The sequence below is a fragment of the Lemur catta genome, chromosome 22 (genome assembly GCF_020740605.2).
Source record: "Lemur catta isolate mLemCat1 chromosome 22, mLemCat1.pri, whole genome shotgun sequence".
Taxonomy (NCBI): domain Eukaryota; kingdom Metazoa; phylum Chordata; class Mammalia; order Primates; family Lemuridae; genus Lemur; species Lemur catta.
This window is the reverse complement of record NC_059149.1, coordinates 29,982,141-29,998,599: the sequence shown is the minus strand read 5'-3', so window position 1 is coordinate 29,998,599 and position 16,459 is coordinate 29,982,141. Positions and strand designations below refer to the sequence as shown.

Below are 16,459 nucleotides of genomic sequence, written 5' to 3'. Positions count from 1 at the left end.
GAACATTATACACATTTAATATCTTAATGGTCTTTTTTTTTTTTCCTGAAAACATTACTGATTACAAACTGATGGAAAAAGGAACTTCTAAATCTTCTCATCCTAAGGGTTAATGCAGCGAGCTGCCCTCGCCGTACAGAAGAGCTGGAACCCCTCTCTGGCCTCTGTCACTCAGCCTCACGTTGGTGCCTCCCCCTCACAGAACACCAGCCCCCCCGGAGAGAGCTGTCCTTGCGGCCACTCTTGTCCTGCCTTCAGGAGTCAGCCTTGGGGACAGCCCCACACCCCGCCGGGAAAGGGGGACTCACGGCTGCCGCGGCTGCATGCTCTACCCTCGAGGACGGAGCAGAGAGCCGCCCACCAGAGCATATGTCGCGCTCACAGCCAGAGAAATCCTAAGACGGGTAACCAGCGGGCACCGTGTGGCCGTAGCAGACCCCACGCTGGGCATTTATCCTGAAAATTCTGTCATATCCACAGCAAAACCCTTCACTGGAGGAACAATCACATAACTTGTGCAAGAGAGACTGTGTGCTTGGATTTAATCTGGAATATCAGGGGCTGGTCTGGAAGAGAAACCCAGCTCTTGGGATGAAGCCGAATTGTAGACACTGAAGTTTATTGAGTGGTTGGAAAAGAATAAGGCCCCTCGTGAAGGCAGCGGCATCCAGCCCCTGCAGATACGGGATGAAATCCTGATGCCAGCGATGGGGATCCCGTGGGGTTTCACATAAGGAATGCCGGTAACTTCCACGTGCAGCCTCTCGGCCACGGCTCCACAAGGAGCCAGAACCAAACACAGGGTGCTGGTCACGGGAGACCTGAATGTGCTCTGGACGCTCTGGAATGTTCCCTGGATGGGCCCCGTCTCCCGCGATTAGCCTGGGATTCAGGAGGCGCGTGCAGCTGCCTCATCTCACCTCAGCCACAAAGCAGGGTCCCCGGGCCAGTAACTCTCGCTTCAGTTACCGGTGACGCTGGTCACTCCTCCCTGCCTATGTGTGGACAAGCTCCTAAGGGCATGGTTTACAGGCCACCCACTGCGGGTCTTAGCCGGAACAGGCAATTTAACAACTATCTCAGTTTATCTGCATGACAACCCTATAAACACGGTTACTATGTTAATTTTGTGAGGGATGAAACTTGAATAAGGTATGTGCTTGTACAGCTGTGGAATCCTTGTCTCCCTCACTTCTAATCCTACGTCCTTCCCTCCAGGAAGCACTTACTGATCAATCTGATGTCCAGCCCACCTGGCGTCGGCCTCATATAGATTGAACGGAAGGGCTGCAGCTGGCATGCAGTTCCACACTGAGCCTCAGGTCATTTTTGCAGGGTTTTTAACCACGAACGTAAAATCACTCGCAAAATTATCGTAAATACTGTATCTCCCACTCTAGGACATTCTGGACTAAAAGCTAATAAGAACAAAATATTAAACTTTTATTTAAAAAGTCAAAAAAACCCTTTCTTCCTTCCTCTTTCCTTCACCTGTTTCCTTCTTCAGTTGTTTCCACTCTTTTTTAGTCTAATTTCATTTGAAGGTTATTGGCCATGACTGCTAAACAGAAAGCATAAGGAAAACATTTAAAGATAGATTTTGGTGGGGGGGGAAGGGACCCACCGACCAGCGTGGGTCCCACGTGTGTCTGGAGCCGACACCCCGGGAGGTGAGTCTACCTCCCTGTCCTCCCCAAGTGACACAGGACGGGGACACGGTGCAGGCAACGGGCTGTCCTCACACAGACAACTGCCAGGAAACCCTAAATGGCCATGCTGAGAAAGCAGAAGTAGGCCAGTCCACAGTGTGATTTTCAAAGGATTTCTATCGTTTGTGTGTACCTGTTTGTTTTGGTGGAATATTTATCACAGATACAGCCCATGCAGGAAGCCAGCGCAGTCCACAGGCGGAAACAGAGTCAACAGACCTGCAGACGGCCGGGTGTCCGCCCGCCTGCGACCCCCTCCAGCAGCCGCCGCGCAGCGGGAGCGAATGAGACGCAGAGCCCGAAATACCGGGTAGGGCGCACCCCGCGCGGGCGGTGAGGACACAAGCGGAGCCACTAGGGACGAGTCGGAGAGGCCCCCAGCAGGTGGAAAGTCCTAGAAAGAGCCTGACGCAGGGCAAGGGCCACACTGGGCGTGACCCCACGTGGAGTGTCCACGGAGCCTGCAGATCCCCACGTACGGGGACAAGCCAACCCACAGGGGCTGCGGGGACACAAAGCCCGTCACGGGGGAGAGAGGACGGGGTTCTGCGGACGGAGCCGGGGGAGCTGATGGTGCCGGAGCAGCCAGACGCGGAGTCACGGCAAGACTCTAAGAAACGCATGGGATGCGGCGTCCAGCCGAGGGACGGAGGGCACTTCTGGCAGAGAAGCACGATGACACGGCTGAAGAGTGGCGAGGTGTCCTACGGCTGCACAATTACAAGGGGTGCCGGGAGGAAAACGCCGGAACAGTAGGTGTGGAGGATGCCCCCCCACACCCCACGGCCACGCACGGGTACCTGCCGCGGGCCGGGCAGGTGCCAGGCACTCAGCAGGGCGTGGTCTGCAGACCCGGCTCTCCCTGGGGGGACGCAGACCCGGCCCTGAAGCCTCTTCACTCTCCAGGCAGTGGGTGACTGAGCACGTCCCACAGACACACGGCAGGGCCAGACTTGCTTTCCAAAGGCCAGCCCGGCCTGCGTGCGGGGGGCTCGTACCCTGCAGTGGAGACCCACTGGTATCGAAACGCTGGACGGTGGGACATTTATTTAAGGGAGACCTCGGCAAGGCCCAGCCTCAGACAGGGACCCCTGAGGGCCGAGGGCGGAGACAGATTTGAGGCATGTTTGGCAGGTGGAATCCACACGACATCCCTGCCCAAAAGTGTGAAGCCGGTGCACGCCTTTCCCCAAGACAGTGCTTTTGCACGTGGAGAAGATGAAAGGGGAGAAGTGGGAAAAGCAGTTTATGAAAGTACTCCTCCTTGACTGTCCGGTTTTCTCCTCTACCCCCCTTCAACCGACACCCCCGTCCCCACGCAGAAAGAAAGGGACTCACAGACGGAGTTCTTATGGCTGCCGTCCTTGCTGGGTAGCATCTTGACGCCTCTCGACTTCAGCTCGATCGCCTTTTTCACTGGAAGAAACAAAATAAAGCCATCAGGAGGCGAAACCTGGAGATCATAAAACAACGTTTTATCCTCATCGCACTTCCCACCATGACTGCTCGCCTACCGACCCCTGAGAGCGGACATGCTCCAAAAGGCTAATGATGCAAAGCAAGTGGAGTAAATGAGCTTGTGAATAATTAACACGAGGCTACTGAGCAGCAAGATGGAATCTTATGATAACCGTGTCGGAAGGTAGAAGCAACCTGTGCTGCGTTTACCGTCCACGTCCACCCTAGTTATGGCTGGTGATGGGAGGGTCCTCAAATCACTGTCATTTCATCAGAGTCCGGGCAGATCACTGTCTCTATTTATGCATAGCGACTACGGACTTTCTAAATTTGCTATACTCATGGAAAATCTTAGATAAAAATACCAGTTGCTCATTTGTTTATTCGTATATTCATGTCATCACCTAGAGTTTACAGACCTGGATGGAGGCAGGAGGGAGGGCTGAGACAAGAGTCCTTCCAGACTGTTACGCGCTACAGGGGACACAAATGGCACGGAGGGTGTTGGTTTGTCATGTCACACTTCTCAGATTCAAGTAAGTTTCTTCATTTTCTAGGTCCTGCATTAAACACTTTAAGAAGCTCCACTTTTCTACTCATTTCCAGAAAAACAAAGGGGAGGGAGGCATTTTGTGACAAGAAAATAGAGCATGATCTGATTCTCTAAGAAACCTGACACTTGGCTTTATTAAGTGCCTGTGGAGACATGTCTGGCGTCCAAGGTGAGGCTGGACTGAGAGTCGCTGGCAGCAGGCAGATGCGGGTTCGAATCTTTGCTTGCGACTTGGTAGCTACGGGGCCTGGGTGAGTTACTTAACTCTGAGCCTGTTCGCGTATCTGTAACCCAGGTGACATGGTGAGTTCTACGTGTGAACCTGGCTGGGCCACAAGGGGCTCCGATATTTGGTCAGATGTGATTCTGGGCGTGTCTGTGAGGGGCTGAGATGACATTTAAACGAGCAAACAGGGCGAGGCTGAGGGCCCTGCCCATGTGGGTGGGCCACGTCCAATCAGTTGAAGGCCTGGCCAGGACACAAACGCTGACCTTCCCCTGAGGACAGACTTCTTTTTCTTTGTCTTTTTCTTTTCTACATATATATTTCTAGGGTATACAGTTCATTTTAATTTTTTTTAAATCGTCTCTAAACTCCAAAAAATATTTCAACATATTTATTTTTAAAAATTCATGCATAAGCAGAGCCACGCAGTCAAACATGTGTTCATGTGGTGGCACTATTTTAGTACAAGAAAGCAGGACCCCAGACAAAGCCCACCCTCAGCCCAGCCCGGCCCTGGCTCAGAGTGAAGGCGCAGCCCCCTCCCGGGAATCCCAAGTTGGGCTCTGAGCATCAGAGCAGGAAACACGACTTTTAGCCATGGTCAGATTAAATTCGTGGATTATTCCTACATAAGTAAGACCAAGTAGGCACAAAAATCACCTGTCACTAAAGTGAAAGGACTAGCTATTGATACTTTTAATTTAGCTTTTCTTTCTGAGATAATAGAATGAAAGCTGATTTACTCCCATTTCCTACATCCTTTGTAGAAAACAAGCTTTAAATTAAAAACCACCCTGCTCACAAGGGGGAGAGGGAGCCGGGCCAGTCAGACCCCCCCAGGGAAGGGCTGGGCAGAGCATGGGCAGCCACAGACAGCCCCTCACCCAGGTCCTTCTGGAAATAGAAGACCAAAGAGAGAGGCCACTTGCACTGTGACTGCAGCCCCAAGCACCCCGCGGTCGCCGAGGCTCTGTTGGACCCCCCTCCTTGGTGGGGACCCCACAGGCTGCTCCCTCGTGAGCGTCCTGCACACCAAGGTGCACTCAGAGATTGACATGCACACACCCCAACGGAGGCACCTGGCATCTTTCTTCTTTCTCCACTGACTCTTCACGCTGTTTTCCCTCACCCTTATCTCTTTGCTGTGACAATAAACAACACAGAAGAGGGGAAATGAGATCTAGAATCTGCTCGCGCTGCTGCAGTCCTGTTGGCGGCACGCTTGGCTGTCCCCGTAAGATCTCCCCTGGATAATGGTTTAGTTTGAAATGGGAAATGCCCCGATGTGTGTCTGCCATCGTCCACACTGTCTGAAATAACTTTATCTCGGACTCACTCGGGAGAGATGCCGTGGATACCCAATAAATAACACACAGGACAATCGATGGGAGATGATAAAGAACATAAAATTCAAAGCAAATGTCACCCAACACAAACAGATAAAACAAGCAGAACTCGATCCACTCAGAAAATAAAAAGGAAAACTGAGTAGCCTTCGGGGGGTGATAAAGGTGTCTGAATACACAGGACCTATCTGAGAGTACGACGAGCTAATACAGTCCATAATTTTGCAAATGAGTGTCTGGAGCTCTGTAAAGCTAAATTTCCACCTGGGATATTTTTATTTATATATTTATTACTTTTCAATAAGATGGTGTTATACTGCTGTAGACTGTCTGCTCCACTGAGTTCTAATTTGTTTCAAGTTATTACGTTCTCTTATTAGACAGCTCTGATTCCTGGCAGGGTTGTACGAAAAGGAAGGTGACTTGTGTGTCCTCGCTCCACCTGTCTCTGGCTCTGTCCTCTCCTCGCCCCTCTGGGGCTCCTCTTTTCCTCCATCCAGAAACCTCCTCCTCCTCCGCCTCTTCCTCCTCCCTCCAACTTCCCTCAGGGCTGGGCAGAGAGATTTCCATTTGCAAAGAAAGGAGAGAGAGAGGCAACACAGGAGAAAGATAAGTCACCCGGCAAATTCTTCCAATAACCTGCACTTTCCTACGAATTCAAGTGTTTAGCCATTTAGTGTCAAAACTTAAACTGAACAATAAAAAGCCCTTGTGATTGACAAAAATGCTAATTGTTGTGTCTAATCTCAGGTTACTAAATCACCACCTCTGCAGCTAGGCTTGGCCTTCAAGCTTCCTATCTCAGCAGTTACCTAGTTTGGGTTTTGAGTCTATTTTGTTTTGTTTTCTGTTCATTAGTTTTGTTCCGTTGGCAGAAAAGGGCATTCGCTACTTGGTAAAGTTAGAGACTGAGACTCCTGGTCTATCTTGGCTAACATGATTCCTCAGCAATTCAGATTCAACAGTTTCAGATAGATTGTGGCCAGCAGGGGCTGGGGAAGGATTGGGAGACGTTGGTCAAAGGATACAGTTTCAGCTGGACAGGAGGGATCTACTGTGCAACACAGTAACTGCAGCTGATGGCCAGGTACTGAGTACTTGAAAATTGCTAAGAGTTGATTTTAAGTGTTCTCACCACAAATAGACAAGCATATGAGGTAAAAAACAAATAAAAATCCCCAAACAAAAACCTCAAATAGATAGGATCAATCCCCTTTCTTATAACAACATTTAGGAAGATGAAAATTTATGGGGGAAACATTCAGATTAATGGTAGAAAAGATTGAAAATCACAGTAATAGCTATACATAAGGTATATATAGATATATATATACACACATACATATATATATAATTTTGTTTCATTTATTTTTTTCCTCCCTTTTTTCTGCATCAGCTGCTGTCGCTATAATCTCTCAGTGGTTACCTTCAAAGGCACTTGCTTAGGTAGTTTGAAGAAGTGAGGAAACCATTGCTACACTGAATGACACGCGGTTTTGTTATTCTTTTTAGCGCAGCAGCCAGACCGGACCCTCCCGGGGGTCCACTGTGCTCCTAAGACCTCTCTCAGGAAACCAGGTCTGTCCTCTGCTCCTAGTGCCCCCAGACCTGCCTGCGTCTAAAAGGATGCTTTGCCTGTAATGCGAGCTCAGATAATCCCGCATAAACAAACAAAAGGCAACATTGTTTCAAACAAATTCCCTTTACTGAATATGAGGACAGAAGGCATTGAAAAACCTCACAAACCACAGAGGAAACTGTTTCATGTACATGGACCAAATCTGAAGAATTCAGGGTTTGAAATAAATGGGTTATAAATTTAAACCCTGTTTATTAGACTTTAACTCAGAGGATTATCATAATTTTATCAATGCCTAACCAAGCTAACAAATTCCATTTAAGTGGCACACCGAAAGGATGTTCATTACTATTGATTATTTTGCAATAATAGCAAGGGCTCAATATACAGATGCGTGTGTGTAATAAAATATATAGCTCTACATATCAAATATATAATATAAAATATAAGGATATAACATATACAAATGAATCTACTGGGCTCCCTTATTGTTAGAAATGTTTTTGTTCCAGAAATGTTCTTGTTCTCTAACTTGTCTTACAATTATTTCATCAATAGTTTTCCATTAAATTTGGTAAGCAAGCAATTACCTTCCATAAGCTACTAATTGTTTGATATTTATGCTTTCCTTTTATATTATCACAGCAAATATGATTTGCTTAAAATATCATTATCTATGTGAGCTTATTCTTATATTGGGGAAAATGACATTATTCAGATTTTTGTATGGCTCATGGTTTATTTTGGACCATTTTCTGTCTCCTTTATTATTGGAAAATAAAAACTAAACATGTTTTCAATTATCTCAAAGACTATTGTCAATATTTTTCATTTTAAGAAAAAAAAATAAATGTTCTGAATCTAATATGCCTTGAGGAATTTTGATTATTTACTTATTACAGAACTCACATTTTTTTTTCTAGGAGCATTTTCATCATATTCTTTTATGAATTGCTTTCAAGTAGAATTCAGAACTGCTTTCAACATATTCAATTATTTCCTTAGCAGATCCAATTGCATACCCCCAGTTGTTTAACTTTTGTTCATTAAATTTTATTGTGTTATATTAATGACGAGTCATCAAAATTCAGATCACCTTGTATTTTAAACATGTTTAAATTTTTTAAAAACTATCAAAGTACCTCCATATTGAACAACCTGACACCCGTTAAATTCCTAAGTATTGGCCCAGTTTCATGTCTCTGCTTATTATCAGTGTGCAATTCCTGACACACAGTAAACGTTAACACAAACATACGCCCCACGGTGGCTCCTAGCACGTGTGGGGGGGCCATCGCCAGCCTAACACCAGAGCCCCAGATCTGCCCCAAACTCCTCACTTCAAAAACATGGTTCTGTCATTTTTTTTCCTCTTCTGCATAATCATTTTTTTCTTTTTTTGCTTGATTAACCCAATTATTACACAACGATGCTGTTCCTTTGCATCTTAATAAACTAGGACAAAGCAAATATATATATTTTTAAAGGCAGGCAGGCAGGCAAGCAGACGTGCAGAAACGTTTCAGATCCACCTTCCTCTCACAGCTACCACTGTCCCTTCACTCTCCTGGGCAGGTGGGAAGGAAACTCGTCATAGGTTTCTATGCGCATCTCTCCCCAGTCTCGCTGGACTCCGGGCTGTTGTAGCGTCCCTGTTGTCCCTGTTGCTAATCTCTTGGTCAGTTCCCCGCTCCCCTCCGCACTACGACCCAGTCTCCACTTCCTCCCTTCCTGCCCTGAGCTTCCAGGAAATCCTCAGTTTCCTTCTCTCGGTTTTCCCCCTAATTCACTGGCTGCTCCTCCTTGACCAGGCTGCGTGCTGCCATCGGATGTTTTATTGTCTATCGCCATACAGCTGAACTTCCCGTGTGACTCCACTGTCACACAGCCAATAGAAGTATGGCCAACAGCTAATGAAACATTACCATTATTGTATTATTGATAAGAATACTAATTTTAAAAAATTATGATGTGCTTGACACTATGCAAAATGCTCTGTATATATTCCATTTAGTTCCTCCAAATGTAAGATTAATGCCATTACTACAATCACTGGCAGTAAAAAAGCGAGCAACAGAGAGGTCAGATAACTAACAGAGGCCACACAGATGGAAGTACTGCACGAAAAGGAAAACTTCGCAGGTCCCGATGGGGTCCAACGTGGAGTATTAATGCAACTCCTCCCCCAGATTTTCCCCTGAAAGGTCACTACATGCAGGAGGCTGGGGACGGAAATGTAAACTCCCTGAGGACTGTCCCCACGGAATTAGGACCACGTCTTGTCATCCTCAGCTCCAACAGGCGGGAAATTGTCATGTGCTTGTCATTTGGTAAATCACTACAATTTACGGAAGAAGAAAGGGAGGAGAGTGAGACAAAGGGAAGCTACCGCAACATCCCATTGGCAACACCTGGACCCACTTCTGCCTCCCCTCGTGGGAATAGCAGACGCTGTTCGCCCCCAGCCCCCTCGGTGCGAGCTGTGTGTGGAAGCACCTCACTGTGGCACCTGTGTCCTGTCAGACCAGTTAACATGACATTCAACGACAACCATTCCTTTCCTGCTACCGTAACCCTTTGTTGCCCCTAACCAGTGTCCCGCATTCACGGGCGGCTGACCCTCTCAGGCAGGAATGGCATCTCACAGCGGGAGAAAGCCCACAGTATTGGTGGCCAAAGTCTTTATTCTTTCACGAAAATAACAACTGTGTTTCTCTTCCACGACCCCTGGGGAGGCTCAAACGGTACCTGGCCACAGGCATGTAAGCGAACCCCGGGAGGTTTACTGAGTGCAGCAAAGCTGCAAAGCCTTCCGACGCTGTTCGCAGTGGCTCCAGACGTGATTATCTGACGGTTGTGCCTTGGAATCACGGAGGAGCAGGCTGTACCAAAACACCCATTTCTTTCTCTAGCCTCCGCACAGTTTTCAAACACATGTGACTTCGTTTGTGAAACTTCCAAATCCGATCTTTTTTCTCCTTTTGTGAGCAGCAATGCCCCCCAGGATCTGGACTGAGTGGGCACGTACGTGCGTGTGTGCAAGCGGGTACCAGGGTTGTAGATTTTCAGTAGTGAGGACAGATGGAAACTGACTCGACAACAGCTCTAGCCCAGCTTTTTGTGACCAGTCCTGGGAGACGACTCAGCAGGGCTGCACCACAGAACGCCAGGACGGTGACTGACCCTCACAGGGCCGAGTTCATCACTGTGGCATCAGCCACCAACAAGGCCACTGAGAGCATCCCAGGGCATGGCACGAGGAGACGCACACGCTGAGAATCTTTTCATTTCTAAATTAGGATGGTGTTTTCAGTTCACACTTTTCCTCCTCTTTTCCCCCTTTTACTTTAATTATTCCAATTTTGTAAATACCATTATTTTGCTGTTTTCCCCCCAATGCTTTTGGAAAGGCTTCATTAATTTCATTAAATGACATATTAAATCAAAGTTAATGTGGTGAAAAATAAAGGGACAGAATTGTAAATTCTTTACATGGGAATAATAAAATTTATCTCTCAATGAGCCACTGTCATAAGCCATCTTTGAGAAATTATTGCAGGGGATTTTCTGAGAGGTGCTAAAGAAGATAGCAGAGAATGGAGAGCCCTGTCTGGAAGCCGGCAGTCTGGGGGGACGGGGGGTGCACAGGTGCACACACCTGCCACGGGGGCATCCAGCGCCTTCCTCCTCCCTCACTCCTGACACCAAAACCCTCCCAGAGCCAGTGTAAGGCAGTGGGGTTACTATGTGTTTTACAGGTAGAGAGATGTGTCAATAACTTAACGGAACAGTTGCAAGGGATGAGAATGTAGGTAGCTTCAATTTGGGGAAGCAAGCATTTGAAGAAAAACAAAGGCAACAGCACTGAAGTTTCATAAATGCCAGGATGAAAATGAAGATCACTTTAGTAGTCTGAACACAGTAGCTAAGAAATCAACATATTGATTAAACCGCTAATCTTGATTGAACACGGGGAAGTATTTGCCGCAGCCTAAGTCAGAGGTGAAACCATTGGCTCCCAGGAGAGGCTGCTCTCTCACCTGTTCGCTGGCTGTGGTCTGTAACCCTTCTTACCTCCGGCCACTATCCCCACAAAACTGTCATTAATAGCTCACCCTACAAAGGACCCCAGCGGGAAAAGGGCCCACTAGGAAAACTGTTCAGCTGCTCCGTCCAAGCACGAAATATGAACATTGCAGCACAAAAAATGTTCTACAAATTGCCCTGGAATAGCTTTGTTTTTTTTTTTTTTTTGGTGGATTCTACATTATGAACAAAAGTTCTTTTAGCTTAAGTTTTCTGATTAAATCATTATATAAAACATAAAATTTTTTAACTTTGGTCTACATTCTGAACAACTGGGAGACAAATCCGCCATACAGAGTTATGCGCCAAACGAGAAAGGGTGAGGTTGCACAGAGAGATCGGACAGTTGTGGGTGGGCTGACAGTAGGCGGGGAACTCAGCACCTGAGTCTGGCACACGAGGGACCAGGCCAGAGCTATGAACTGGGAAGCCGTAGCCTGCAGACCCCGCCGAGAGGCAGCACCGTCGGCAGACGCCCTGGCGGTGGTTCTCGGAGGGCAACGCGCGTGCCTGAGGTCTGCAGGACCCTCGGGCAGCTGTTCAGTTGAAACTGTTCCACAGTCACACCGCGACATCCTTTGCTCGTTTCCTTGCGCAAAGGCAACGGCAGGCGCATCGGCAGCAAACACGGGGAGTGGCAAACGGGGTCTGCAGTGGATGCGTCCGTGGTGATGCTTCCCCCTCCACCGTGATGCTTGAGTTTGCCTGCGCATGCCAAGGGTACAGCAACACGAACAACAACTTTTGTTTGGCGACCTGGGTGGTGAGATGCCAGGGGAGAAAATGCCTCCACCACGTAGACCCCACTGCACGTACCACCCCGGACTCGGCCCTTTCTCCTTGCGGATGAACGTACGTGCCTGGAGATGTCTCAGGATCTCAGGAAATGTAATGAGTGGATTTATTTGCTCTTTTCCCAGTCACCACTGAGCACTGACACAGCAAACCTCTGCGCTTTCAGAGCAAAGAATGCCGCCCTCGATGGCTCCCCGAGCTTCTGTCCCTCAGCTGGCTGGTGCCCAGGTTAGCGGGAGGGGCCATACGGGGAGCCGTGCGACCCCCAGAGAACAGCCCTGCGCTCCATATGCTCTCAGTACCTACATGTGCCCCTTCCTGGCACCCTTCCTCCAAAAAGCCTAGCGTTTCTTTTAAAGGACAGGCCTTCACCAGCACTCGCTACCCTCACCAGACGGCAAGTGCGTGTCCCAGTTCACAGTCCCGTGAGCTCACGCACAGTTCCACGCACACAGCAGCAGAGCCAGATGTGTCACTCAGAGGTGAAACTGTCAACCTAATATTATGACACCTTCAGAAACAACACAATTCATACTATGCCAGATATTAAGAAAAAATATGCTAGAGATAAGAGAAAGTGCTTTTAGCCATTATAATAGGTAGAATAATTTACTGCTTCAGAGTGCCATCTTTCTAAAGGTTGGCTTTTAAAAAAACCTTTTTGGTGTGTAAAATTTATCTCAAACATACACAAAATTGCAGATAAAAGTGTATTGAATCACACATACCCATCACTCAACTGCAATAATTATCATAGCTTTCCCCTCCCCCACCTATATCCTTACATACTTCCCTGCCAGCCAAGGTTATTTTGCTGCACATCCCAGACCATAAATGCATAAAAATAAGTCCATAAATATTTCCACATGCATCTCTAAAAGATTAAAACTCTTTAACAAAATAAATAATCGCAACGCCATTTTCATACATAAACAAACTCACAATAATCTCCTAATGTCAGCAGATATCCAGTGGGGATTGAAATTTCTCCAATTATCTCATTTTGTAATACCAGTTAATTGTCCATTCAAGATGCAAATAAAGTTTAGATATTCTAATTGGCTGATGTGTCTCTAAAGTGTCTTTGAAAATTCTACATTCTCTATTTCTTCCTCCTCCCTCTACTATCAAATTCATTCATCGAACAAAAATGGGCTATGCATTTTATAGAAATTCCTGCTACTAGATTTTGCTAATCATGTGACCGTGAGGTTCTTTAATACGCTTCTCCATCCTTTGAATGTCCTGTGAATTGTCAGGAAGGTAAAGCCCTGAGGAGACTCGGGTTTTATAAGTTTTCACAAGAACACCCCATAGGTCTGCTCTGTACTTCTGTGTGATTTTGGGAGCATTGATGAAGATTATCTAGGCCCATTATTTTATTAGAGGCTATGAAATGGTGACAGTCTTTCTCCCAGCCAGGACACAAAAGATCACAACTAGGTACATGTATGTAAAATACAGTGCTGGGTTTAGGAACATGAGTTTGGGAGTGGCACAGGGGGATATTGAATTCGGTTGGTTTCCGCCACTTAATAAGCTTAGGTCCTCGGGCAAATCCCTTCCGCTTCCTGTGACTCTCCTGTTCGAATACAGGAAGGTCTAATATGCACATTGACTTGCTAAGGCTACTGTGGGGCTTACGTGAGACCAGGCACTGGCTTAACTTTGGTTCCATCAAAAAGGTGATGCCGAAACAAGGACTTGGCTGCCTTCACTTTACTTGGGAATGACTCTGGGAACCAAAAGAAAGCAAGTGGGAAAAATGGAACAAGAAAGGGAAAAGAAAATCCACTGATGAATTGAACACTTCTCTGGGCACCTGGGACCCTCTCTGGGAAGCAGCGTGGAGGGAACCCTGAGGGGGCACAGCTGGGGACATGTGCCCCCACCCCTGCAGTTCCGTGCCGGAGGGGACTTGACCTTCCTAGCCCGCCTGGCCTGTGCTGAGCAAGCCCCCGGGGCCAGGGAGGGGCAGACGGATGAGGGTGCCAGGAGGGCGGCTGCCAGCACAGGAGCAGCTCAAGAAGGTGTAGGGAGGTCACAGGTAGCAGAGGGGACATGGCATCAACAGGGGCTTGTCCAGGCATGTAAAATACTGCAACTGTTCCCTGAATGTGGAAAAAGCTATTAATAAACCAAGCCTGGGTGCCATGACGTTCTGTGCACGAAGGGGTTCCAAACGTGCTACACTAAAGGCACCACTTTTCATATTGATTATCTTGAGCTCAAGGCACTTGAGAAGCAGCAGGTGCAGGGAAGCTTCTCTGACCCCCTCTTTCTATGAAAAAGCAGGTCAGAGGACTCCCCAGGAAACAGGGGCCCTCCCTATGCCAGCAGGAGGAGAGCATCCTTCACACTGGACGCTGGGAGTTGATGCCAACATGCAGCTGTACAGACAATCCTACTAGAAAAGCAATCAACTCCCAGTAGCTTCCCCATATATTCACTGGCCCATAATTTATGGCTCCTAGAAACTTGAATGGCTTCTCCTTTTTTTTTTTTTTTTTGGTCACTTCTCCACAAATTTATTGTTCTTTGTTTAAAAAGGTATATATATATATAAGCTCTTTTAGTCCTAACCATTTCTTTGCATCTTCATTTTTCCTACGATGTTCCCTTGTGCATGTAAAAATATTAAAGAAAATGTGTATGCTTTTCTCCTGTTAATCTGCCTGATGTCCGTTTAACTCTCAGGCCCAGAACCTATGAGGGTGGAGGAGAGATTTTATCCTCCCCGACACGTGGCTGTATTTATTGCAGCCTTTCTCAGCCACACGCACAGTTTCACTCAGAAGAGGAGTAGTTTTTTTTTTCAGGTGAGAATGTATGGGATGGTCTAGTTTTCTCATAATATCGTACATCTTTGAAAAAGTATTGAGTGGAAATTCACATAACATAAAATTGGCCACTTTAGAGCAAACAGTTCGACGGCATTTAGAGCATTTGCAGTGTGGTGCAGCCACCAACTCTATCTGGCTCCAAACCTTTCCATCATTCCAAAGCAAAACCTTTTACCCATTAACTTGTTCCCCCATGTCCCCACTTTGTCCCCAGCTCCTGGCAGCCCTACATTTGCATGCTGCCCTTACGGATTTCTCTAAATAAAGGGAGTGTTCCTGAATGCCTCCCTTGGAAGGAGGAGAGGGAGGAATAGCCAGTCTCAGTGGAAATACGGTCCGGCGTAGGCAGAAGTGTCGGTGCCTGGCGAGAGTGTGGCATTTGCCACCAGCTGCGTTAATCGTGACCGCCAGGTGTGGTCTCTTCAGAGGAAACAGAAGCCTGTCCTGCTACAGGTGGGCAACTCAGGGCCAACCGTCTGACCCAGTGCAGACAACGGGGCTGGGATGATTTGATTTCGGCTCTTGAGAGTTTAAAATAAGATTGTGAAAGTGATATGGACTTTAGGAACAAAGGCTAAAGCCGAAAAGACGTAGGGAAACAAGTTAGGAGTCTGACTCTGTACCATGAGGCCAGCAAACACCGAGGAAGCAGAAGTTAGGAATGGGTCGCCGTTACGAAGCACAAAGTTTACATGGGCAGGGTAGAGAGGCTGGGTCAGATGATCACTAATAAAGACATTCGTCATCGTAGCACGTATGGAGTGTTCATGTTTTAGATGTGCAGCCTTTCAAGTATCTCTCACCACCTGTAAGTTTCCATCACTATTCCTGCTTTGTAACTGGGAAAACTAAGGCTTAGAGCAGTTGATTAATTTGCCCTGAGTGAAGCAGCTGAGATTTGAAACCAGACCACCAGTCCTAAACCCTGCCCTCTTCATGAACTCAGCCAATATCTAAAGAGCAGCGGCACGAGGTGGGCAGAATGCACAGTCCTGAAATGTGTTTGGGACAAACTGTGCCAGTTTACATGGAACCCTCTCATCTTTTAAGGCTGTTGAACGAGTTTCCATTTCCGTGACCAAAGCGCTTAATGGAAATGCACACTGCCCGGGAAAGGAGGCCTCAGAGGAGGGAGCTCCTAGCAGAAGCCCCAGGCAAGCCCCGAATTCGGGTCACTTGTGGTGGTCGCCTTGGGAACAGGGAGGCTCCGGGAAGAGACCGACTCCGTCAATTTAGCAGTTGTGCCTGGGGCCGCCTCCCAGGGAAGATACTTGATAGGAAGCTGCACTCTGTAGGAAAGCTTCAAATTTTTCTGCTACACATAATCTCGAACAAGCCATTTAACCTTTGTGGATCCCAGTCTCGCCAAAACACACTGACCAGGCTGAACCGGCAAGGACTTTTTCCAGCTGCACCTTTCCACGAGATTAATAATGGAACAAGTCACACTAGGAGTCATTCCTCTGGAATAGCGATTCAGCTACAGAAACAAGGAGAACTGTAAACCCAACAGTGATGGATGGAAAATATTTACTGAAAATCCATTCAACTTCTTGGTAAAAACACTGACTGCAGGCTTTGGGCCACCCACCGGGAAAGGGTGTTCGGCAACCCTCGCCTCCAAGACCTTTTTGTTTGTTTGTCTGTTGGAACAGAATTCGACCCTCAATTGATCTTTTAAAAAGACAGAAAGAAGAAAAAGAAATGACAAAAAATATTCCAGGTGAACTGAGCCTTCAAGAATGAAACTCGTTAAACCCAGTGCTTAACTATCTTGATGAAAAATCTGAGTCCCAATGACTGTAAGAAACGTAAACTGTTCTGTGACATCTGGCCTCATCTCAGGTGTTCACTGACAGAGTGG

The 16,459-nt window shown here is 47.2% G+C and overlaps 1 protein-coding gene across 1 annotated transcript in view; it reads right to left on the bottom strand.

Moving 5' to 3' along the window:
- Positions 1–16,459, bottom strand: part of CSMD1 (CUB and Sushi multiple domains 1) — a 1,229,803-nt gene that overhangs the window by 338,443 nt on the left and 874,901 nt on the right. Inside the window, exon 7 of the mRNA XM_045535313.1 lies at positions 3,048–3,125. Coding sequence (XP_045391269.1) covers positions 3,048–3,125 — 78 coding nt within the window. The remainder of the gene's footprint in view (positions 1–3,047; positions 3,126–16,459) is intronic.